The sequence below is a fragment of the Lipotes vexillifer genome, unplaced genomic scaffold (genome assembly GCF_000442215.2).
Source record: "Lipotes vexillifer unplaced genomic scaffold, Lipotes_vexillifer_v1.1 scaffold1378, whole genome shotgun sequence".
In the NCBI taxonomy this organism is placed as follows: Eukaryota; Metazoa; Chordata; class Mammalia; order Artiodactyla; family Lipotidae; genus Lipotes; species Lipotes vexillifer.
The window spans coordinates 699,507-725,244 of NW_006775104.1; the positions used below are offsets into that span (position 1 = coordinate 699,507).

The 25,738-nt window shown below is 46.8% G+C and overlaps 1 protein-coding gene across 2 annotated transcripts in view; it reads right to left on the reverse strand.

The window, feature by feature from the left end:
• The window catches only part of KALRN (kalirin RhoGEF kinase), a 588,759-nt gene that overhangs the window by 400,941 nt on the left and 162,080 nt on the right, over positions 1–25,738 (reverse strand). For both annotated transcript variants that reach the window (XM_007449683.1, XM_007449684.1), the window contains exon 6: positions 4,235–4,357. In XM_007449683.1, the coding sequence (XP_007449745.1) occupies positions 4,235–4,357 (123 nt within the window). The remainder of the gene's footprint in view (positions 1–4,234; positions 4,358–25,738) is intronic.

A 25,738-nucleotide genomic window follows, 5' to 3' on the forward strand; every position in this document is an offset into this window, starting at 1 on the left:
AGTCCTCACAGTCGTAACAATAGAAAATGAATATCCCTTCATATTTTAAAACTCTAGACAGAAACCATTAACAATTTATTTTTCTCAAAGAACCGGCTAATTAAAATTGTAAATAAGACTGTGTTACGTTTGTATGTACTCCTGTGAGTGTCTTTTTCACGAGGAACTAGAGCACAGATGGCTACCTGATTGTTCTGTTGCATATTACAGTACAACCCGACCCTAATTCCATCTGCCCACACTCCCGTCAGAGGAGGAGGCCACATTCAGGGGAAGGGGAAATTAAGAAAAAGGAGGGCCCCAGAGAGCTCAGGAAACCTGGCTTTATGAGGTACTATAAGAAGCCAGAGAATATCTTCCTACTGGGTTTAGTAGGTGGGTTATTATTATTAAAGATCAAAAGAATAGGATTCCCCAGTGGAAACTGCAAAAAAATATGTTATAACAAAAAGCCAAAGATCAACCAATTTTAACCTTTTTCTTTCAGAGTTGCTCATGTACCATACTCAGTGGGGCATTATACTCCCACACTATCCACATGTTAATAATTGATAGCCTTTATTGGTACCAATTCACAGACAAAATGTAGGAAATTTCTGATTTTGCTTCCATGATTTAATGATATGCAATTATTTCTCAGTAATGGTCACCTCAGCTGGGGTCGGGTCTTTAACTGGTATATAAAACTAGACATGAAAACAAAACTTAAAAAACAGATAAATTATAACTAGATCATCTTCATTTACCAAACAGTATACCTAGGGGTTCTTTAAATTATACAGAAGAACTGGTACTTTATAGAGTTAATTCACAGACCATTAGTTACTATCAACGAATGAACAATAAGCATTAAGTCAATACTGATTATTAAGTGAAAAATATACCTGACCTCCCCTCATTTAAATGGAGCCCCTTTTGTTATCCTCCATCGTAGCAGCACCTACTCTTCCAACATAAGACTTATTGATTTGTGTTTATATATTTACTTATGAGATTATATAATATCACCTGTCTATCCACTGGAACCTCCGTGGACAGACCATTTTGTTCACCACTATATGCCCAACATCCAGCACAATGTCTAATCCTTAATTATTTGTGGAATGAATGAAGAAAGAAGTCATGAGGTTCTTGGGATCTTATATTGGGGAGGGTGATCGACAGGCTTTAGGATTCCCTTGAATCCCCTGAAAATGCCTAAAAAAAGTTGTCCACATACATTTCTCTGGAAAGAAGACCCACAACTTTCATTAGATTTCAAAGGGGTCTGTGACCTCCCCGAAAGGTAAGGGATCACTGGCCTATTTCACTGATAAAACAGGATTCAGTAGCAAAGAACTCACCTGTAGCCTGAAACAAAGTACGCTGCATGTACCTTTACATGGACAGATGTGTGGGCATATGTATAGGTTCTTTTCCAAGAACCGAAAAGGAAATGCCTCAGTGAACTTACAAAACAATCCACATTCCCACTTCCCCTGAGTAACTGATCATTCCTACAGTCACTGGGCTCCAGCAGTAGCTGCTTAAATTCATCTGTTTCTTGGCAGCAACATCCAGCACTCAGGCCAGAGAAAAGGAGTCTGTAATTCCCTCTATTCACCTCCTTGGGTTGCTGACATCCGTCTTAGGGGAAGTCCCTTTTAATAAGAAACCTGTAAACCTCCCGGTTAACAAAAGCACGTGCGGTGTTTATAACGCACCAGTTCAGCCAATTTGATCAAACAACCCTGGGATTTCCCTTCCCCTGCCCTGCAGCCAGAGAGAAGAGCCAGCCTAATCAGGCTAAAGAGGCAGGCACTCATGGCAAAGGGAGACTAGAGATGGGCTGGAAGATGCTAATTGGCTGTTGTATATTAAACCTCCTCTTCCTCCCTCCCAGCTCCAGAAGATGCTTCCCTTCAGTAAATTTCCTCCCTCGTTTTTATTTTTTTTTCTCCTGAAAATGGAGACTTCAGAAGTAAATTTGTCAGAGGAAAGGTTTTTGATGTGTTATTAACTCTCAGTTATCCATATTAACAGAGAAGAGCAGTGGTGCAGATAATTCAAAGCCAAAGGCTCTTTCTATTTAACTTTGTAGTTCATTGTTTTGAAGGGCTTGATGGTAGACTTACCTCCCTAATTATGTTTGTCTTTGCTTCTTATTAAAATGAGTTTGTCTGCCTTAGGGCCAGGCAGTTGGGTGACGTGAAGATTCCGGCACAGAATTTGTAAAATTCACCAGGGGAAATCCACAAGGCACACAGATAATCAAACCTGACTAGATTTGAGTTCATGTTCTTAATCACCTGTGATCAACTGGTTTGCTCCTCTGTGACTAAAGCCAGCCTGGGATGAGACATAATTATAGAAGACTAGTTGGACTAGTCTTTACATTTAGATGAAGACAAGACTGCTGTGGCCCAAATTGGTAACACAGTCAATATTGATCTTTTCTCTGCCTGGTCCCACAACCTTCTATTCCGAAGCCAGAGGTCCCTTCCCATTCAAATCTCACGCTGTTCACCTCTACCTTACATCCTGCAATGGCTCCCTGTGCTAATCATTAGGGCTATTCACAAATACCCACTCTCTCCTCCCCAACATGTGGAGGTAGGACCATATACCTCCACCCACGATGTTAGATGTGGCCGTGTGACTGGTGTTGGATAGTGAAGTGTGTCACCTCTAGGTGGAAGGTTTCAGAGCCAGCGTGCGCTTGGCTACTTGCTTTGTCTGCTGAGGCACTGGCTGCATCTGAGACAGTGGCTGCTCCCTCGGTCTGGGAGTCTCACCGAGTGAGTGCGACGAGCACAGCCCCCATCAGCCAGTGATGGGCATGTGGTAGGAACAAGAAACGAACCTCTATTACTTTAAACCACTGAGATTGTACGGTTCTTAGGTCACTCAGCATCTCTATCACTGCACATACCAAGCTGTACCATGACTGTCTGAGTTATCTCCCTAAAAGTACCATGACTGTCTGAGTTATCTCCCTAACAACTGAAAACTTGAGGCCAGAATTATTTCTGTGTATAACATAGTCCAGTGTATAACACTGTTAAAACAACTCCATAGAAAATGAAATTATCTTCTTTTCTGGCCTCTGTGATCCTCTGTGTTTATGTTTTTCTAACACCTGCCCCTCTCCCAGCATCACCAGAGGAAATGATATGGTGTCTCTGGAGTTCAGATATACGGGGAATGGTGGAGCTATTCTTTTGGACCAGTAGTTAAAGCAGGAAGAGCTGGCAGAGGGAAGAGAGAGAGATGTCGAGGCATACTTAGGCTGCAGACATTTCAGATACAACGGGTTCAAGGGGCAGACAAGATTTCAAAGTCCTGGGGAGACCACATGGAAAAATTACTATCCCAAAGTGTTAGCTTTACGAGGAATCACAGGTGTCATCTGGACTAGATTCCTGTATCACCAGCATCATCATTATCATAATACCAATATTTACTGATAATGGACTATGTACCAGGCACATCTCCAGCCACCTTACAATTAACTCACTGAATCCTCACAGCAACCCTGTAAGGTGGCTATTATTATTTCCATTTTACAGATGAAGAAATGGAAGCACAGACAGGTAAACTTCCTATGGCCACACAGCTAGCAAACATCCCTCTCTGAATTCAGCGTCTGCTTGAAGTCTCCCCATCCCGGGGGGCTCACTAACTTCCAACACATCCCACCTCCTGAGCCATGTGCTGCCTCCCACTCCAACTGCCGTCCCCTGGACCGTTCTGCCTCCTAGACCAACACAAAACAATTCCACCCTCTTCTCTCCAAGGCAGCCCTCCACATAACTGAAGGCAGCAACTGTGTGTCCCGCAAGGCTCCCCTTCTCTAGTCTAAGCAGCCCAGTTCACTCAACCGTTTCCAACGCGCCACGGCCTGAGGTGCCTCTCATCCCAGCTTAGTGACTCACACATGCCAGTGGGTTTAGTCAGCGGAGTGGAACTGGGCACTCCCCTGCTCTGGGCTGATGGCTTCTACAACCCTAGCACGTTCCTTTCACCATGTAAAGCAGGGTCCAGAGGCAGAAATGAGGCCATAACCTGCTGCGGGAACAGCCGGCTCACCACGTGTCCTGCACTCGTCCCTATCTTGGCAAATGGAATGCTAAAAGGGGCCACGTGTTCAGAGTTTCTCACTCCTCCTCGGCTTGGAAGTCTGTTTTTGCCCTCTCCACCGCAGCCCCATCCCCCTCGTTATCCTCCTGCCCACGAGAAGAGACCCTGCACTCACCATGGAGTTCATGGCGAAGTGATTGTGCTGCGTCTGGAGGTCCAGGGCGTGCTGGTAGCTGACTCCAATCTCTGTATGGCTCTGGAGGAATAACTCCTTGTTGTGGCTTATCCAGTCGAACATCTAGAGGGGGAAAGAAGGCACACAGTCATCAGGGGGGGTATGGGTCCAACAGCAAGGAACTTTCAGAGCTACTGGGAGAAAAGCAGCCTTCCTGCTGGGGCCCAGTGAGGACCAGTCATCGTGCTCAGGGTCGGGGGTGGCCCACACCCAGGCTTCCCAGGAGAGCCCTCCTCCTTAGCAGAAGGCCCTGCCACCAGCCTCCATGTCTCCCTACAGAGCCTAGGGGAAGAGAGAAAATGAGTAACAGGACCAAGGAGAAGGGGGAGGAAGCTGCTCACTTTCCCTAGTTACTTCCCCTTTTAAAAGCTTTTAGAAATCATCAAAAGCCACGCCCCCCTCAATGCGTGCTTTAGGGACAGGTGAAGTGGAGACAAGTGGGAGGTTTAATCCACTCCCTACTGCACCAGCAGGAGAGAGAGACACTTGTTGGAAGCCACAGGGCATCCTAACATGCCCCATCCCACTTACACTGCCCGACCACACATTGTTGAACTGACTCTGAACGCAGTCACCTTTTCTTGTGACTCCATAGCCTCACAGTTCCAGGGTTTCTGCTATGACCCATGAGGAACCAGCAGAGGAGGATTTTAAGGGTAGAGTGAATACTGCCTAGCACAGTGACCACTGAGCCATTTTCCTCCCCATGGCTCTGTACCTGGTTTTCATTTAGGTTTCCACCTCTCCCACAGGTGGCCCACTCACTTTTAGGGGAGCTAACCAGAACCTCAATTCCAAGGGAAAGCCTGGTCACTCTAAGGGTTACCCCTTCTCAGGACACCAGATCTAAGCCAATCAGTGTATGACATTTCCTGACCCATGGGATTGTCTTAGAAACAGGAATTTTATCCAATTCAGTACAATAAAACACAAAGGGAAGTTTGCTGGAAGCTCCTGGGAAAACAGAACTGTAGTTGTTTAGATATGACTTCTCTTCCTCTGATACCGTCATTGTGACCCTGCACCTCAAATTGCTGTACCCATTCTGCTGGCAGCTAGAAGGTGAAGCCAATGGGCAGAGAAAGAGGGTAGCCAAAACGGTGGCAGGAAACAAGCAGAGCCCTGATTAAGCCTTGCCTGATCTCCACACTGTGTCTGGACTTGCTTAGTACCTGAGCCAAGAAATCCTCTTTATTATTCAAACTGGTTTAATCTGGATTTTCTGTAATTCTCTGCCCAGAGTAGTCAAGTGATATAGCCGGGAAACGTGTTAAACCTTTGGAGAAGAGGATCGCTATACTTGGAGCTCATGGTCCACAGTTTGGGATGAGCTAAAGGCTGCAGCTCAGTTGCAGAGTAAAGCAGGGAAGAACGGAGCACAGGTGTAGGCTAAGAAGCTGCAAAGATCACGCCAGCTTTCCTGGAGGCAGAACCGCAGCCTCATTCCATTTTTCCACTTTAAACGGAAAAGCGAATTTACTTTTTCAGTTATGTTTAACCAGCATTTATCGGACACTCATTATATGCCAGGCACTGTACCAGGCAAAAATGATTAATATGTGGTTCTTGAGTTTAAGTGGCTTAAAAGCCAGTGTGGAAAGCAAACATGGACTCAGATGCAGTGTTAGCACAACTTGGCAGATGAGTTGATTAAAATCACAACTCAACAAAGAAATCTATCAAGATAAAGGTCAGTGTGGTGTATCAAGGTAGCAGCCTCTCTTGATGGTGTGAAGAGAGGGAAGAGCAGAGAAGGCTTCCCAAAGGAGGTGACACCTGACTTGACCCTGACCCAGGTAGGAATTAGCCAGGTGAAAGAGTGAGATGTGGGCTCCAGGAAAAGGGAAGATCAAAGGGGCAGAACCATGGGGCAGCCCAGTGTGTAGAGGGCTCTGAAAGCACCACTTCTGTGCTTCTGGACCTGATGTGAGAAGATGTGGCTGGGGAGGTAGAAGGGACCATGGAGAGCCCTGGACACAGGATTTAGGAAACCTGGACCATATACTGCGGGCAGCAAGATGTCAGTGGAGGGTTGTAAGCTGAGCAGTGAAATGTGATGTGAGCTTTGAGAGCAGCATGGGATGTGGACTGGCAGGGAGAGATGGAGCAGTAAGAATGGTTAGGAGGCTGTAACCCTGGGGAGCAAGAGTGAGAACCTGGAAACCTGGATGTGGGGAGTGACAGTGGAGTCTGTGAAGTGGGCAGAGCGAGAGTTACTAGGAAGGGACTGAGGACTCCCAACTGTTTGGGGAGGGAGGGTGAGAAAGACAGAGGGAAGACAGCCAGGCATCTGGCATGGCGCCCTGGATCCTTGTAAGAGAAGGTGCCACCATGGCACCACCTAAAGAGGAGGGCAAGAAGCTGGGGTAGGGGAGGAGGGACAGCAGGTTCCGTTTCAGATGCTGAGTTTGAGAGGCTTAGGAGACCTTCAGGTGGAGATGTCCTGTGGGCAGTTAGAGTTTTGTCTGGAGGTCAGGAGAGGGACACCAAGGCTATGACAACCCATGGTTAAGTATAAGCACATCACCTTCCCAAGGCAAATGGGCATAAAATGGGATTGAATCTGGAGATGATTCTCGCTTTTGAATTACCCAGATCACTTCAGGCTACCTACACAGATAAAGGGCAAAAGTATCATCCTTCACTTTCAAGTGTCAGCAGACGCTCCAGGCTGGGGGTGCCTGCAGAGGCTGGGCAGGATCGGTGGCGTGCGCCACCCTGGGTCCGCCAGCCACGGCCAACCCCACACCACAGGCACGCGGTCAGCGCTTTTTAAAATTACTATTAAGGACAAGAGGGGAAGAAGACAAGTGCCCCAGGAGTCTAAAGGAACTTCACTGCGTAATTTTTGTTCTTTTAAATTCTGCCTCTCAACCCCATTTAAAGATAATCCCTCATCTCTTTTCCTTGTTGACCAAAGAATCAATAAAATTAATGAAAATCTGAAATGCCTGAAGTCCTTGGAACTTAGGATGAAAAGCGTTCACTCATACTTTCTTGTCTATCCCAGTGGCCTAGAAATGACCTTCCCTGTATTTTCTGTTAAATGAGTACTTAGATATGCTAATAAACAGAGAGTTATGTGCTAGCACCAGAATGATTAGATTGCCTGGCGCCAGGTCCCTGCTGGACTACGGAGCAAGGAGAGCCGAATACGGGCCAGTTAGGGAGAAAAGCAATAACAATAGTGAGTTAAAAGGCAGGCAAGAGTGGAGAGTGTTGGAGGAACTGCACGCCTCATTGAATGGGCTTCTCACACAATGAGGTCTGCACCCAGGCCACTGCACCCCATCTGCCTTCCATACTGGAGCACACGAGCTGTCTCTGGGGGCTGCGCATTCTGGGAAAGTTCAGCTATGCCGGAGGCTAGAGGCAGCGCTCCAAGGAGGTGACACTCATCTCAGGCACCTAGGGACCAGACAGTCGATGTGATATCAGGAACCACGGTCTCTCCAACACGGCAGTTTCCTAGGGACAGTCTCAAGTCTTCTCTGGGCCTGAATCTGCTGCCTAATTGTATATAATACTCACTTTTGTGAGCCTGGTTGCCTGCAAGGGTCACCAGCATTTCTGCTGCATTCACTGCAACTGGCTGCAGAGAGAGAATATGTGTGTGCGTACATGCATGTAAGCACCCATGTGCGTGTGCAGTTAAGTGGGATAAGGACTAGGCTGATTCTGGGCCTGGCTCTGTCACTAATTACCCATGAGACTGTGGGCAAGTCTCTTCTTTTTTGGGCTTCTCTTCATTTCCAAGGGATAAGCAGTACCCATAATGGAGGTAAGCATCCTGGTTTACAATCGGCTCAATTTGGAAACTTACGGAGTGTATTTTTTTCCATTCAAAATAAAAATTAGTTTTATTTATCCTGGATCAGAATGCTTATTCATTGCTACAGCTTAACATTTCTAACTTTTGAATACAAAGAATGACTGTAAGAAAACTGGCATTGTTCTTAATAGCCAGAGAAATGCAGCTTCTTAGTCTCAGCCTTGACATCTATCTGTCCAGTGCTTTAGGGTTCAAAATGTCCATTCACAAGCATCATCTCACTGCCTCCAGCAGGCCCACTTTACGGATGGAAAACAGGTTCAGAGAAGTGAAGCCCCCCCAATGGGCTTCATTCATGCCACCCAAGGCACATTCACTGAGTGTCTGTTGATCCAGGCTCTTGGGACACTGCCCTGCCTCCTACGTTGTGACCATAGGAACTCCTCTGCCCAGGCTCCACAGAGCAGTTGCCCCCCAAAAGGCAGCCACCAGGGCACTGTGGGGCTCCAGCGGTGGTAGGATGCTGTCCCTCACATGGGGCCATTCAGTGGCCAGTACCCGGACCCCTCGTCTCTGCCTCCCACCTGCCCGCTCAGTGCCTGGGGATGGCTGATTCAAATAGCTCCACTTCTCTCAATAAATACTTAGTGAATGAAAGAAACGCATGAGGGAGTTGGTCACAGGCTCTGGGGTTGCTAATCTCCAGACAAGCTGACCCTTTCTAAACTAGGACATTTTATGATTTGATCTATTTGAATTGGGCTCTCTGGAAGACACCTGCACTAGACACTGAAACAAAAATCTAAAGAAAAAAAAAAAAACCAAAAAACTAAAGAAAATATCTCCACAGTGGTTTCAAACATTATGAACTGTCTTTTTTTTTTTTTTGAGAAGATACAAATGGTAGGTTCAACAAAATGTAATAAAACAACAAAATTCCTCCAGGAGGAAAGTTCATGTCTAAATAATGAAATTTTATCTCTTTGTTTGGAAACCAACATAGTTTTGTCTCATTAAGAAGATAGATGGTACATGTAAGCTACTTGGGGTTTTTTTTTTCCACGTTTTGCAAAGTAATGTTTTTATGCCAGCTTAAACTCAGTGAAAATATACAAATCTAGTTCTTAATATATAATAAATGATAAATGAATCTATTTAAATGCAAATTAGGAAAATAAACAGAAACCTTTTCTTTTAAATATGGGGATAGCTAAAAGGTTATTATTGTTCTGTTTTTAATAAAGCATAAACTATTTCATAGAGCAAGGATATTAAATAAGGATCTTGGATTTATTTTCCTTCATTTGCCAAATTTAGCAACAGCATCTGATTTAGAGTTTTAACTTTCAAACTACCTTACCACCTAGTGTTAGTGTTTTATACTGTCTGTAATTTAGATTACATTGGTTTTAATTTGCTCATATTCAGGTTTGGTGACTTGATTGAGAGGACAGAAGACAACCAATGGATTTTCTTTCCTAAATATGCACATTCCAGTATCACCTGTTGTCCCCTGTTACCCTGCTTGGACACTGCAGCAACCCATCCATAAAAGCTAAAGAATACTAACAACCTCCTTGCCAGAGAACCTTGCTATATCTGAAAACTTGCTGTGCGGTCAACTCCAAAATAAAATATTATGTGTGTTACAGTGCAAAGAACAGAGGCTTCAAATCAGGAGACTTGGGTTCTAGTGCAGATCTGCTTTATAAACTTTGACAAGTTAGGTTAATGGTCTAAATCTCAGTTTCCTTACCTTGAAATGGGGACAAAAATTTATACTATTTCAACCTTAGCATAATAGTGAGATTCAAATAAGACAATAGTTTCACGCTTCGGTAAGTGCTATATCCCAGATAGATTTTTAAATCTACATAGTGAGCATATTCTATTACACATATTTCCCTAATGTTTTGTTTTAGAGCACAAAACAGACGAAAGGTGTGGATTTAAAACTGCACCGTGTTCATTTTGCAAAATCACCATGGGCTCATGGAAATCCCATCTGCAGCTTGTATACAAACATCCACAGCCCATCCCTCCCGGAGACGCACTCACATTGCCACCTCAGGGCACTGCACAGACCAGGGATACCCATGCATCCTCCCACTGCCCCCACCCTGACACACACTCAGGGCCCTGTGGTGCCTTTGCCCACACAGGATTCAGAGCCCTGTACACTCTCTCAGGGTCATGCCTGAGGGCACTGTCCCCTCCTGCCCTCCCTGTGTAGCCTAACCAGGGATCTCACCCCCTCCTGCCTTGCTTCCAAACTCCCCCTTCCCCATCCTCTCTGCCACTCCCCAACCCTTTCACTATTAGAGACTCAATCCCTTTGGCTCTTAACAGTTTTTTTACTTAGGAGAGACTCCTACTAAAATATATTATTCCTGCAACCCCTCCTGGAATTAGTTTATCCTGGATACAGAAACAGCCTATTAAGAAAGCAAGGCACTTTGTGAGCACGACCCAGGGATGAGATCCTAGAATGGGGTGGCAGAGGAGCCCTACACCAAGAGAGAGAGGGCCTAAAGTGAGAAGTGGGTGGGAATTAAGGGCAAATTTCCCCACCTGACAACTCTGGCTGACCCCGGGCACATGTCCTCAGGCAAACAGGGCAACACACAGACCCCATGTGTGTGTTCTGGCCTAGGACCCTTAAGACCCTTCAACTTTGTTTTCAATTATCCACTCACCTAGGATTGAGCTTTCCTGCTTTTCCAAAGCGGGGTAGAGAAAGAAAAAATAAAGGAACCCAAAATTTGGATCTAGTTTCTAGGTTCCTAGAATTCCTTACAGAAGGGATTTTGACATCTCTCCTCTTCTGTCTCCTGCAAGGCCTGAAAGCCATAGGGAGTCCAAGGTTCTGGGAGGCCGTCCTTACACTGGTGTCTATAGACAGGGGAGGTGGCTGGGACTTGTGCCTGATAGACAGTTAATAAATACCTACTGAGGGAGAGAAGGTGTTCCGGGCTCTGCCTGTTTTCCTTTAGGCTTTTGGAATGTCAGCTGGCATTCTCGTATATATGGTATAAGAGAGAGGCCATTTTTATCTTTCACCATAAATCCAGCTGCTCTCAGAGGATGGCTCAGCCTGGTTACCTGGAGACCCCAGCACTGTAGCCTCAGGAATCAGCCAGGGCACCAAACAATTTCACCGGCCAGGCTGTGTCTCTGACCTGTAGACATTCTGTCGATCCCCTAGCATATTTCTTACCCACTCCATGCCCAAATTCCCTAATTCCCAGATCTCAGATCTAACATCCTAACAGGGTGCTCACATCTAGAACTGCCCCAGTTTCTCTATAAAACAGGCAAATGTCCCTATTTGCTCCCACTGTGAGCAAGGAAATAACAGAACCTTTTCCCCTTCTGCATATGCTAATCTGAACTTCAGTTAACACCCCAGTTCTGTTTCCCTGGAAACAGAGAAAGATAGTATGTGCCAACATGTTACTAAGTCATGCTGCCAGTGGTAAAAACACCGCCGATTGGTAAACTGTATCTGGATTAGAAGGACTATCAATAAACTATAAATAACTGATGGGGACAGTGTTCCTTGATCCTCCCTGAAGGGGGTGACTCTTGTGACTGGCATGTCCATTGCAGGAACCCTGGAAGCTGTGCCAACAGAGGATATTGGCTTCTGTGGGGCATGGGTTGTTGAGCCATGGGAACCTCTGCAGCTGCCCACCATGGATCTTGTCTCCTTGCCCCTGAGCAGGATTGTTGCAAGGACTGTCCTACTGGGAAACCACAGCTTCCATCTTATACTGTCCTGACTGGATCGGCACCAAGGGTGGCCCATAGCAGTCTTTAAGTCTGAATGCTTAGTAGAATCTAAGAAGACTCCTTGGTAGGTGTGGCATCCATACTGCAGAGTCAAACTCTGTGTATATAGTCTCTCCTTGTCTTCCATTTCTCCATTCTCCTTTCTCATTTTCACCTTCTCTCAATAACAGCAGTAATGATAATGGTGACAACAATAATAATAGCAACTAACATCTGCTGAATGCTCACGCTGTGCCAGGCACTATTCTAAGCATTTAACATATTGAACTCACTTAATTCTCTCAATAACCTCCTAATTATCTCCCCAATATTAACCCCCAATATTATCATCTCTATTGTACAGACTGAGAAACTAAGGCACAGAGAGGCCCAAAGCCACAAAGCTGATAAGTGGCAGAGCTGAGATTCAAACCCAGGAGGCCTAGTTCCAGCGCTGATGCTCTCAATCCTGCGGCTCCACCTTCCAAAATGCTCAGAGCTTCATTCTGTCTACCCTTCCCATCACCAGCAAACTTTCAGAAGTGCATTCTGCCCCCGCTGCTGCTTTTGTTTTCCCTCCACCCACTTCCTCTTTAACTGCTTGTAACACCTTCTATCTTTACTGCTTTCCTAAGTCTGCACCCAGAGTGAAAAATCATTGCCTCCTTTCTGAGGTCTTGACCCTTCCCTTGGTCTCTCATCAGAATCTGATGCATTCCCTTCTGAAGCTCAACCGTCTCTGGCTTTCTACACCAGGTCAGGCCATCCGGCTGCAGATGTGATCAGCATCCCCCTCCTGCTTTCACAAGTCGCTACTGAACACTAAATTCTCCCAGGAGAACCAGTGCTTTCACCCACTCACACTCACACTCTCTTCCTTGACGTACCATGTCTAGTCTCAGCACAACAAAAACAATAGGAACGCTCTAATTTCAAAAGTTCACCAATCCTTCAGTTCTACACTGATTTATTAAACTTGCCTCCCACTTCTCTGGCTGCCCCTTCATGGCTTTCTTTCCTGTCCCTCACACGCTTACTGGGACAGTCTCAACCCTTAACCCTCAGCCCTCTGCCTTTTATTCGTCAGCTCTGTCCATTTGAAAATCCATCCAGGCTCACAATTTCAACCAACAGATAGTATTTCCTGTTTCATGCGCCAGACCCTGTGCTAAGTACCTCCACAGACTATCTCATTAGCCTTTATAACAATGCAGAAAAAGGGTATTGTTAATTCTGCTTTCAACATAGTGAAAACTCAGTACAAAGAGCTGAAGTAAATTGCCCGAGATCATACAGCTTGTAAGTGATGAAGATAAATTTAGAATCTAGTGTCCATCTGAACCTAATTTCCTCTGCTCCAGGGTGTTCTCTAACCTTAACTTCCCCAATAACTGACAAGAATAAATATGTGCCTGGCTCTGCACAGTGAGATTTACACATGTTATCTTAAGCCCCATAGCAGCCCTACGAGATGGTAGATAACATCATCACCACCTTTGTCTAGTTGAAGAAACAGATTCAGAGAGATCAAATAACTTGGCCAAGGTCACACAGTCAGGGTGCATATTAAAGACTCAAATCTAAGTCTATATGACTCCAAAGTCCATGCTTTTTTTTTTTTTTTTTAACATCTTTATTGGGGTATAATTGCTTTACAATGGTGTGTTAGTTTCTGCTTTATAACAAAGTGAATCAGTTATACATATACATATGTTCCCATATCTCTTCCCTCTTGCGTCTCCCTCCCTCCCACCCTCCCTATCCCACCCCTCCAAGCACTGAGCTGATCTCCCTGTGCTATGCGGCTGCTTCCCACTAGCTATCTACCTTACGTTTGGTAGTGTATATATATGTCCATGCCTCACCAAAGTCCATGCTTTTAAACCACTATCGAATTGTCTCCCAAATGCACACCTAAATTGCAGATTATTCCTAGTCACATGGTGCCCATGGAGTCAATGTGAATATCCCCTTGCTGTTCCAGTAGCATCTAAAACTATTCTGCCTGTTCTATGAAAACCCTTACCTTCTCTTGACACCCCACGTCTTTACCCCGCCCCCCCATTTGTTCTCTTTCCTCAAATCACTCTGAAATATACGCATCACTTTCCACTGCTACTGATACCACTCAGCCCCTCGTGCCAAGATTACTGCAATTACTCCCTTACTGATTTCACTGAGTCTGTTTTCTTCCTTATACCCAGCAATCTGCCCCTACCAGGTTCACTGCTCTAATACACTGCTTTCACCCTGTCATTCCCTCAGTCCAAAAAAAAGAAAACAAAACAAAACCCCACAAAATTATTGTTGCTATCTATTATCTATATTGCAAAATCCAATCTCCTTACTCTGGCATTCAAGATACCTCCCCTCCACCTTCAATTGGTCCACATCTGCCTTCCCCCCTATTCTTTTACACCCCTGTCCTACACCAAGCATCCTTTCCTGTCATATTCTATTCACTTCCATGCAAATACACCACACCATGCTCATTGCCACCCCCGTGTTTGTGTTGACATCTTTCCTTCCATGAAATACTCCATATCCAAATATCCAAATTATTTCTACCCTTCAAAATACAACTGAAGTCTCACTTCCTCCAGATGTCTTCTTTGAGCAACTGAGCCCATACTGATTTCTCTTTCCTCCATACTCACTGCTCAAGTATCTACCACAATAGTTCACAAACCTAGCCTTCACTCAGAACTACCTAAAGCGTTTTCTTAAAAAAATATAGCTTCCTAGGCCCTACCCTGGAGATTCTGATTCAGTAGGAGTCCTGCAGGTAATTCTAATGCACTTTCATTTTTATTTAAACAGTTCACGTGGACTTACAGCCTGTTCTTAATGGGGTAACTTAACTCTACCACATGTAAACTAGTTAAAAGCGTTGGTCAACACCAACATAGACCAATGATCCTTGAAGGAAGGGAAACATACAATGTAAGCCCCATATCCACCTTGGCTTTCTCCCTGAGGGTATTTTCCAAACTGTGGAGCCCAGAAACAGGAGCTGGGCTGAGAGCAGCAGTCTTAATGGGTATAAAACACCAGGGATTAGACTTCAGGGCTGGTAAGGTGGTTGCAATTACAGTGATAGGAAGTAAGAGAGAGGGAGCTAAGAAAAGGAGCCCTAAAAATCTTCACCAAAATTTCCTTCAGGTCCTTGGCCAAATCCTAAGCTGTGCATAGGCCAGGTGAGACTCCAGAAGGCCTAGTGGAGAACAGCTGTGGGAGGTAGAGAGCTGAACAGAAACGTCAGAGGCTACACCGTGCTGAGGAAATGTTAGGAGTTCTCAGTCAAACAGTGTAAAGAGACTTCGGGGAACACTCTGGACACTCAGTTGGGACCCCAGAAAGACCAGACTGTAAGAGTAAGACCCATATCCTAAGAACAAGGGCTATACCCTAGGATTAAAGAAAAGATGAAAGTAGATGTGTCATAGCAAAGCCTAAACCAAGGCTCAATAGGATCACGATCTGCAGTTTAACTGCAGCCCAGAACAAAACTTAACAATATTTAGAGAAGGATAACCTAATCAAGAGTCTGTACAGTACATCATCTATGATAACCAGTAAATTATTCAACATATGAAGCAGAGAAAAGTGACTAAGAATAAAAAAAATTAAACAGTCAATAGAAACAGATCCAGAGATGATCAGGCTATAATTTGCAGGCAAAACTTTCAAAAGAATCATGATTAACATCTTAAAGAAAATAGGAAGGAAAGGGACAGAATGGATTAAAAGATGGAGCACGGCAACAGAGTCCAGTGTTCTGTTTCTTGTAGCCAAAAGAATTCTGATATAGTCACATGCCCATGATGCTCACTACAATATTTTATTCACTTACTGAATGCCCACTGTATTCCAGACATTGGATTAGAGACTGATGATAAAAGATCAAGGTCAGAGTCTAGTGAGGGAGACAAATGTATTCAACAGTCTGTCAACTTTAAGTGTGACAAGTACTATGAAACGTTGTAAAGCAACTATACTCCAATAAAGATGTTAAAAAAAAAAGTGTATATGATGGGCTGATAGCAGATAAGGACTTGCTCCAACTTGTTAGAGGTAGAGACGGGGAGAAGCACGATGACTCCCAGAAGGTCACAACAGCTGAATAATACTTGAAAGACAACAGGATTTAGTCAGGTGAAAAAGGTGTAGACGGGAAGGGCATCTGAATGAGAGGAAACAGCTTGAAAAACAGCATGGGCTGTGAGCAGGTACCAAGAGCTCTAGAGCAGGATGTGAGAGGGAGTGAGAAGGGATGATGAAAGGCAGGGAGGGGCCTAGGTTGAAAGGCAAAGGTCGAAAGGCAGAACTGGGCCTTTATTCAGTGGTAGTGAGGAAACACTGAAGGAAAGCAATAAGGTCAAATTAGCCTTTAACCCTGAACTGGGTGTCTACACCGAGGCCCCCAGATACAGTCATTTATCTCATTGCAAAGAGGAGTCCAAGTCAGCCCTGATCTCACAAAACAAAATCAACTAGCACATTATAGACTTCTTACCAACTGAGGGTTCTTGCCTTCCCAGCCCACTCCCTCCGCCCTTCTTCCCCCCCCCTCCTTTTTCTTAAAAACCCTTCAATGTCTGGGTCAAAGAAGATAAATACAAAGGAGGAGATAAAGATAACATATGGAGGTGCCCAGCAAAATGCATGACACATGGTAGACGCTGAATACATGCTAGCTCCTTCCCACTTCCCCTGGATTCAGACAGGATAAGCCGGCAGTCACAAAAAGAAGTTGCTTCTGGATTAGAGAAACTCAGGCTGCAACTCTTCATGCTCAAATCACACACTGTCCTTGAAAATGAGCACACTCCTGTTAGGCCTTAAAAGGCCACTGTCCTCGGGCTTGCCCTCCTCATGCTACGTGTTGTAATGAAAAATCTCACCAAGCCTATTCAGACTTTGAATAATGTTTTTTCTTTTTCTTTGCATTTGATTTCCAGTCTGCTTGCTTGGAGGGACTAAATTTCCTGCAGCCCTGGCAACACACATGCTACCCCACTGTGGGGAAGGAATGGTCATCCAGGAGCCAGCGAGTCAAGCAGACGAGAAACAGAACCAACCAAGCCAGGAGTCAGCCCAGGCAGCCCGGGGATATTGACTCTGAGTGGCCAAATTCCTTCCATCTGAACCACAGATGATGATAAAATAGTTTCAGGAACAGCATGAGGGAATGTTCACTCACTTCCCAAAATGTAAAATTGAAGAGGTCAAACCTGATTTAATTCAAGCTGAGAAAATAGTGCCCAACTTTAACCCAGAGCTACATTTAGGCATAAACTGAGCTCTGGCCCTTGGCAAGTTAACTTAGAGGAGCTAATGCTTGTTCCTGGCCTACAAGATACACTCAATAAATAGTAACTATTATTGTTACTGCAAAAATGGAGTGTCTGTCAGATGTTCTCACCCAGTCCTCCCACGCATCCTAAAATCAGCTGTGGCAATTACTTGCACATCTGGGGAAAAAAATTCCACATGGGCTAAGGAGGAGGTGGCCCTCCCTTCAGGAGTCCCTCTCTGAGAGAAGGGGCAGGTGCTATGCTGGAAGGGGTCTGTGCTCGGTGGGCTTGACCTTGAGCTGAGGAAGAGAGCCAGCACTCCCCTTTTCCCTTCTCCCCTCTTCCTGCAGCAGCTTCAACAACGGGGCTCAGACAGGTGGGGGACCACGAGGGAGCCAGGCTCAGGCACGTCCAGGAGGAGTTGCTCAGTCGTGCTTCCAGCTTCCGGACCACACCTGGTGGAGCATATACCCCACAGGAGCTCAGGAAAGACTTAGGAATGAAGAGCCCAATCTTCAAAACCCTCAGTTTCTCTAACAACCTTCTTCAGAGGGCTAAGGTAAATGCCTGTGCTTAGATGGAGTCACTGTCCCTAAGAGCAGGGCAGACACACAATAAACAGGTAACTCTTGGGAACGTTTATGGTAACCTTCATCACCACTTCTCTGACTTTTCTGTGCCTTAAGATAAATTAACATTTGAATTTAGTCTTTCATCCTTCTTCCAAAGTGTTGTTGGGCTTTCTTTCCACCTCTGTCCTGGGGTCACCATCCTAACATGAAGGCCTTGTGGTTCCCTTAGCTCTCCGCCTTGACCTCCAGTTGGTCACCTGGTCCCATTTTCTTTTGTTCAGACTGTCTCCAGGGTTTGCCCCTCTCCTTTCCATTCCCACTGTCACCTCATCTGCCCACACTTGGATTAGTATAAAAGGACCAGAACTGGTTTCCCTGCCTCCAGATCTCTCTCTCCGTTGCAAGATGAAACTTGCTAACACCTCAGTTTTCAAGCAAGAGCGCACTGGAGTGACGGCTCTTGAAACGACTCAACAGTAGGTGGCGCTCTTGTGCCAGCCCAGAGCACTCACAAAACTTCTGTTTCATCAGGCAGCCTAATGAGTACAGACTGTGCCACGGTCCACTCTTTATTTGGCACTGACTATGTGCCTCTGGGGAACACAGTTATCTAAGACGCTGGCCCTGACCTCCAGGAATATGCAATATAATTGGGTTGGAACAGGGCCAGTTTGAGGGGGATGGATAAAGACCGTGCACGGACAGAAGCCTGTAGGACAGAAAGATCACCTCCAGCAGGGAAGAGTGGGGAGAGTAGCTGGACCTTGAGCTAAGGTAGGGTTTCTTCCTTTCTTTCTTTCTTTTTCTTTTTTTCTTTCTTTCTTTCTTTCTTTCTCTTTCTTTCTTTCTTTCTTTCTTTCTTTCTTTCTTTTATTTATAACTGTAGGTTCTCATTAGTTATCTATTTTATACATAGTATCAATAGCATATGTATGTCAATCCCAATCTCCCAATTCATCCTGCGCCCCCCCCTTGGTATCCATACATATGTTCTCTATGTCTGTCTCTATTTCTGCTTTGTAAATAAGATAGTCTACACCAATTTTTTCAGATTCCACATACATGTGTTAACATACGATATTTGTTTTTCCCTTTCCTTCTTTCTTTCCTTCCTTCTTTCTTTCTTTCTTTATTTTTGGCTGCATTGGGTCTTCGTTGCTGCACACAGGCTTTCTCTAGCTGCGGCGAGCAGGGTCTACTCTTCCTTGTAGTGCGCAGGCTTCTCATTGCGGTGCTTTCTGTTGTTGCAGAGCATGGGCTCTAGGTGCGCGGGCTTCAGTAGTTGCAGCACGCAGGCTCAGTAGTTGTGGCGCATGGACTTAGTTGCTCTGCGGCATGTGGGATCTTCCCGGACCAGGGATCAAACCTGTGTCCCCTGCATTGGCAGGTGGATTCTTAACCACTGCGCCACCAGGGAAGTCCCTGTTTTCCTCTTTCTAACTTACTTCACTCTGTATCACGGTCTCTAGGTCCATCTAGAGTAGGGTTTCAGTAGGCAGATGGGAGGGAGGTCGGTGTAAACATAGGTGTGAGAAGGTGGGCCTGTGCAAAGCACGCAAGAGGATGTCCTGGCGTGGGGGCTGAATGCCCAAGTCCAGTCTCACTCTCCATTCTAGGTCCTTCTGGTTTGCACCTCCTTGGACATCTTGTGACAAGCGGTGCCCCAGGGAAATATTTAGGATAAGACAAGTGCCACTCTGAGGTGGGACCAGTCAGTCCACCTGTTCTGCGTGGAGGAAACCAACATCCTTTTTTTCTTTATACCAAGAAAGGGCAAGAATCCAGCTTTCCTCTGGTCCCTGGTTACTCAGGGAGAGGGGTGACCAGATTTCTGACCCCTTCCTGTGACTCCAGGTAATCGACATGGCGTGGACATCACCCTCCTACACTCCTCCCCATGCAGCCTGAGCTCCAGCCACACTAGCCAGTAGATGTTTCCAGAACCCACCCTATACCCCTGAGGCTGCCATGCCTTTGTACATCTTCTTCCCTGCACCCTAACCTGGCCTGAAGTTTTCCCCTTCTGTGGTTCCCACAGCAGTGATAGGTTCTTTGGCCAACTTTCCCCACGTAGCAGCTGTCTGTCAGTGCCCGCCCCTCCACTGCTCCAGTGTGGTAAGGCCCGACTCCAGCTCATCTTCCAACTGCCTGTTCCCAGCACAGTATCCGGCACTTATTTAATTGGTTTGTCTTCAGCAACAGTGTTCTAAGATCTTGCCAACCTGAGCACACGCTTCTAATCTCCTTTTCCTTCTACTAGTTTCTCCAGGCACCAGGGCCCTATCTCACCTCCCTGCTCTGCTGCCACATAATGCCCACTGTCTGCTCCAGTACCCTTGCTGTGGATGACCCTGTACTCTCCGCCCTTCCTCCCAGGCCCTGCAACAAAAGCCCCCCCACGCCTCTCTTCCACTCCGGATCCCATCTATCTACATGGCCCAGCTCAAGCTGGTCTCTACAAACCTACCATCTGCTGAGCACCTACTGGGCTCCCGGCATACTAGATGCTTTGTATACATTTTCTATAATCCATACGACAATCCTAAGGCATGTATTAAAATCTACATTTTACAGCTACAGAAACTGCTCAGAGAGGGTGAACTGGCCACAGATAGTTAATCAGCTAGCGAGTGCCTAAGGTGGGATTCAAACCCAAGTCTCTGTGATTGTAAAGGCAGTGCTCTTTCTAGAAGCCTCGGCTAGGTCTTCTGGCCTGTACTCTCTGTCCTCAGTGGGAGGCCTGAGCCACACAGGGAACCAGCCAAGGAAGGAAGCAGGACCAGAAAAGGCAAGCAAAGCAAGCAGTTTCGACAGAATGGATGCACCCTAGAAGGCTGGGGTAACACAGGCTGGAGGAGCTCAAGGGCGCGGAGGATCACAGGCGGGAGAGGAAGAAGAGGTGCAGCAGGGAGGACACGAGGTGAAGAGAAGGGGGGAAAGGGGGTTCTTCAAAGTCAAACGCCTGGGAAGAAATCGTGAAACATTTCCCTACCCAAAACAGAGATGCATTTTGTTTTTCACTTTATAAATTGTACCTGAATGTCTTTCAATTCTTCAAAAAGGGTGCTCAAGACATTTCTTCCACTTCCCCTACTGGGGCAGAGCTGACATGTTTTGTTTTTTCTTGGACCACCTCTGCCCCCCACACACTAGACTCCCAACCCTAATCCCTGCCTAGCAAGCAATAAAGACCTTGATATCCAACCAGGCTCTAACCACTGGAGTGGTTACTATTTCTTAGCCATCTTTTTCTTACAAGGATCGGGAATCACATCAATGTTGAACCTGATTTTCCTTACACTTGCCCACATTATTCCCCCATCCAGGGCTTGGGTTGGGTACAGGCCAGCACCTAGCAGAGGACCTGACATAGAGCAGACGCTCAATGTCTGTGGACAAAGGAATGAATCAATGAATGTTTCTCTGTCACTTCTCCCTGTGCCTCATACAACTTCTCTGATCAGGATCCTTCTTTCCTAGCTCATTTAAATAGCTGCGGACAGAATCAGGGTGACAACCTGGATTCTGGAAAGTTCTGTAAGCAGAGTGTCCGTGTTCTCAGTTCCAAAGGGTCACTATGGGGTCCATAGTGCTATGGGGTCCACACATAAGTAGAAGCCACCTAATGGCAATTCAGGCCCCTTCCGGCCCTCGTAAGAGACCTGGGAGGAAGCCAAGCCTGCCGTGCCCAGCGTTCCTGCCACTCCTTGCTCCGCTCTGCTCTCCACACCCACTTCTCATGCAGGCCTGGCAACTGCAGCAGACACTGGGGCTCAACACGCAGCAGAGGGAAGGAAGGAGAGGGAGAAAGGATGTAAGGAGGAGAAAAACAGCTTCGGGAAAAAACACGCACACATGCAGCCTGCAGAACATTGTGACTTGGATTATTTTTGGAATCTAATGTTTCTAATGTTCAAGGGGAGGAAATGAGAAAAAGCAAGTAGAGATTCCCAGGACCGGCAGGCTGGAAATAATACAGGACACTGTGTCCTCTGTTGGGTGGGACACAGACACACTTCCTCGCCCTGAGCCCAGTCAGCAGGGGGGTGGTGGGCAGTGGTTTAGGCCTCAGTAGGAGGAGGGACGCAGGAGCAAGGGGTACCGGGAGCCCTTCTCCAAAAAAAGCAGGAAATTACAAACCACTCAGTAAAGACCTTGCCCCGAACAAGGTCGTAGTTCTTGGAAGCCTCCCTCCCTACACCAAGGGCTCAGGCAAATGAATCACAGATAGTTGTCAGCAACGCCCCCGAGAGGCCCAAACAGTGTTTGCCCTCTTACCACAGCATCAGTAAGGACACAGGTCAGGTGACCACTAGCCTCCACTCCACCCCAGCCCCTCTGGCAGCCTCCTAGGTCGCTGGCGTATGTACCCTTTCTCCTGCAGGGCCGGGGTAAGGTAAGGCTGTGCGTGCGCGCGCGCGCGCGTATGTGTATGTGTGTGTGTGTGTGTGTGTGTGTGTGTGTGTGTGTGTGTGTGTGTGTGTGTGGGGGGGGGGGGATGTCAGGTGAGCATGTGCGCACCTGGGTGTGTGTTCCCACGTGTGGATCTGCTCTGTATATGAATATTATTATGTCTTCTGAGGTGCAGGCTGGTGTGAGCCTGTGCATACCTGTGAAGGAGGATTTGTGTGTGTGTGTGTGTGTGTTGGGGGAGGGGAAGGAGCCCCAGCCTCAGAGCAGAGGGCCCACCTTCCCACTGCCTACCTGGCTCTATCCCAGGCACACCTCCCAACCTCACCAAGTCTCAGCTTTCCCACGTAAAATGATGCTCACATTCACGCCCTGCACAAAGTAGACGGGAGACCAAATGAGGAACCATTGACTGGGTGACTCTGGGTGGGTCTCTGCTCTGGGTCAAAGTTTTCTATGTAAAAGGAAGGGCTAGACCAGAAAATCTCTAAGGTCAGGGGTGTGAGAACACTTTAAAAACTGACATTCAAAAAAATATTTCGTATTATAATGACTACAATGGCACTTCAGTTTGACAAATGACACTGCTGGCTCAAGGGGCGTGCGGGTTGGAGAGGGGGTGAAGAGAAGAGGCAGTGGGCCAAGTGTGGGGCAGGGAGGAGGGCAGTGCACTCCCTCCACATGGCCGCACTGGTTCTTGTCACCCCAAGCAGAAGGAGACTTAGGGTCCTGCTTTGGGCCCTGGGGAGTGATCAGAGCTGTTTATACCTCAGAGGGAAAGGGCAGGAAACAGCAGTGGATACTCTGCCCAGTGACAGGGCATCCTGGGGATGTCCTAAATTGCTCATACGGTTAACAGGACACACACAGCAAACACAATAAGCACATAACAGTGCAGGGCCCTGCTGCCTACCATGATGCTCTTCACCCAGTGGGCCCCGTATTCATATTTTCTCAGGGTGACTAACATGAAAGTAACATTATTTTGTTCGCACAGACTTCCAAGAATATCAAAATGCACAGACATATTTCTTGGATGGACTGTAGGAGTGCTTCTGGCCGCAAGCTTGTAAGAGAATAAGACAGATATAGCTCTTTGCTATAATGCACAGCAGGAGGTGACAAGTGTCTCAGATGTAGCAGGTGATCACATCCCCCTGGGGAGAACTGCTTTCCTCTGTGGCTGCTTCAAGGACAGATGCCGTTTTTCCAGAGAACTTTCCGTGTGGTGGCTCTCCCAACCCTGACCCATCAGATATGATCCCAGTTTGACCTGCGTGCTCCTGTCTTTTGCCTCACCCAGGGGCACCACACAATCTAGTGATCTTGGGAGACGCCACGAACCGACATCATAATTGCCAACTTCTGTCAAAACTCGATTCTTAACTTTATTCCATTAGGGAACACTGAAAATTATTTGGAGCAAGTTCATTTGGAAGGTAGCATGGATCACGCTCTGCGAGGTCTCAGTGTGGGGTGCCGGATGACTGGGGAGTAAATCAGGACTGAAACAGCACAGGGAGAAGGAAGGGAAGCCGAGGTCTAGGGAGCAGCGATGCTGGGCCAGGCAGGGGGCCAGCACCTCCACCCACATCATCCCATCTAATTCTCCTAACAACCCTGGGCAGCAGCTTCGGCTTTTTTTAAGGAGGAAAAGAACTCAACAGATTACGGTTCTATTTGCTGAGAAAAGTTTCTTATTTTCCATCATCCCCCAAGGTGACAACCCTGAAGAGAGAAGAGCCAACTGTAGATATACAGGGGAGAATGAATAGCAAAAAAGGCGAAAATTCCTCTAGAACTGTTGAGCTGTAAAGGGGCTGAGACACCATGTAGCGTGGCAAGTCTCCAAGGAGAGGGAGAGGCAGGCACATTTGGCTTGGCGGGGTGGGGGTCTTTACTGAACTCCTCTGGGGATTCTGATACACCCCCTTACAAGCCTATTCTCGACCACCACCAACCTCCCACCACCATGACCACACGCACACGCTGCCACCCCACCTCCCCGACTGAGACACATTTTCACAGACAGAGAGGATCGACACGAGAACAGTGCCCTGTGCAATCAGGAAAAAGTTGAAAGACACTGAGCTAGCCCAAACCCTTCCTCTTTGTTTTGTTGGGAACGTAATTGGGGGTCAGAGGTTGAAGATGTGCCTGCAGTCTCCCAAGTGGTAAGTGGCACCCCGGGACACATCCGAACCCCCATTCACACAGCTCCATTTCAGCACGGACACGGCACCTGTGGGTGTGAATAGACTTTCACCACGCAAGGATGAGTATGCAGGAAGACATTTAAAATTAGGTTCTCCACAAACGTATGGACACTAAGGGGGGAAAGCGGGGGATGGGGGGGGCGGGGGTGGTGGTGGTGGGATGAACTGGGAGATTGGGATTGACAGATATACACTAATATGTATAAAATGGATAACTAATAAGAACCTGTGGTATAAAAAAATAATAAAATAAAATTAGGTTCTCCAAAGGGAGCTTTCCCACAGGTGGCGTGGTGAGGGCAGCCATCAAGGCCAGGGCCCTCTAAGCAAATGAGAGGTTCTCATCTGGGCAGGTACCTTGGTCACGGAGGAGGTGGGCACCTAAATATCCTCCCAAGTGTGGTGATAAAGATCTTGTCTTGGATGTGTCCCACATGAAACAAGCACAACATGCTGTATAAACTGATAATAAGCATAATTCCAATACTGGAAACCCACTGGATAGCTGTGTTCATTCTTTCACAGGGGCTTCTCTTACAGGAAGTGGGACTATACGCTCTCTTCCCAGAAGGGCTTTGGGCAAGATCAGAGGGACTCCCAGGTAAACATCAGTACAGCCTCCCTCATTCAGAAGCGAAGTAGACAAATGTTCCTCCATCAGTGAAGTCTAGTTATGCCCCAGAGCCCTTCAAAGCACTTCTCCTTCCCTACAAAGACTGGAAGATTGTGGGCCTTCCCCAGATTAGAAGGCGGATGGTGCAGCAGCTTTGGTACTTTCTGATAATTATGATTGGCATCAGCACATAGACGGGCAGCAGGAGGTCACAACGGCCAGCATCAGGATGACAAGGCTGGGTTTCCTACAGTGCATGGGAGGTAAACTTTTACATCTCAAGGTCTCTTCCAGTTCTACCATCCTAAGATGTGCCCCAGGCACCCAGGAAGGGGGAGGAAGCTAGGGAAGACCCTCCACTGAGCAGCACCCATCCTTCCCTTTTCCAAGGGGAAATCTACAACGAGTCTACTTAATGATGCTTAACACCACAAACTGCCCCCTAATGGGAAAGAGACCTCCCTTCTCTCCTGTAATGGGATGTGACTGCAGGGCAGACACCTTCATCACACAGGGTCCACTGCAGCAGTGGGGGCAACTGGCTGTGAAACAGAGCTGCAAAGAGAGCCATAATCTGCGCCTCACTAATGAGGAGGGACTGCCCTGTGTTCTGTGAACACAGTGGAGGACAGGCCCATTAGTTACAGACCAGAGGGCCCAGGGCCCAGGCAGCGGTGCTCATCTTCCAACAAGGTGCATTGTGTGTTACTTGAATCACCTCTGAATTACCCAGCCCTCCCACAAATCGCTCATTAAGGCTTTCCTGTCATTCCTGAGCTGCAATATTCCCCTT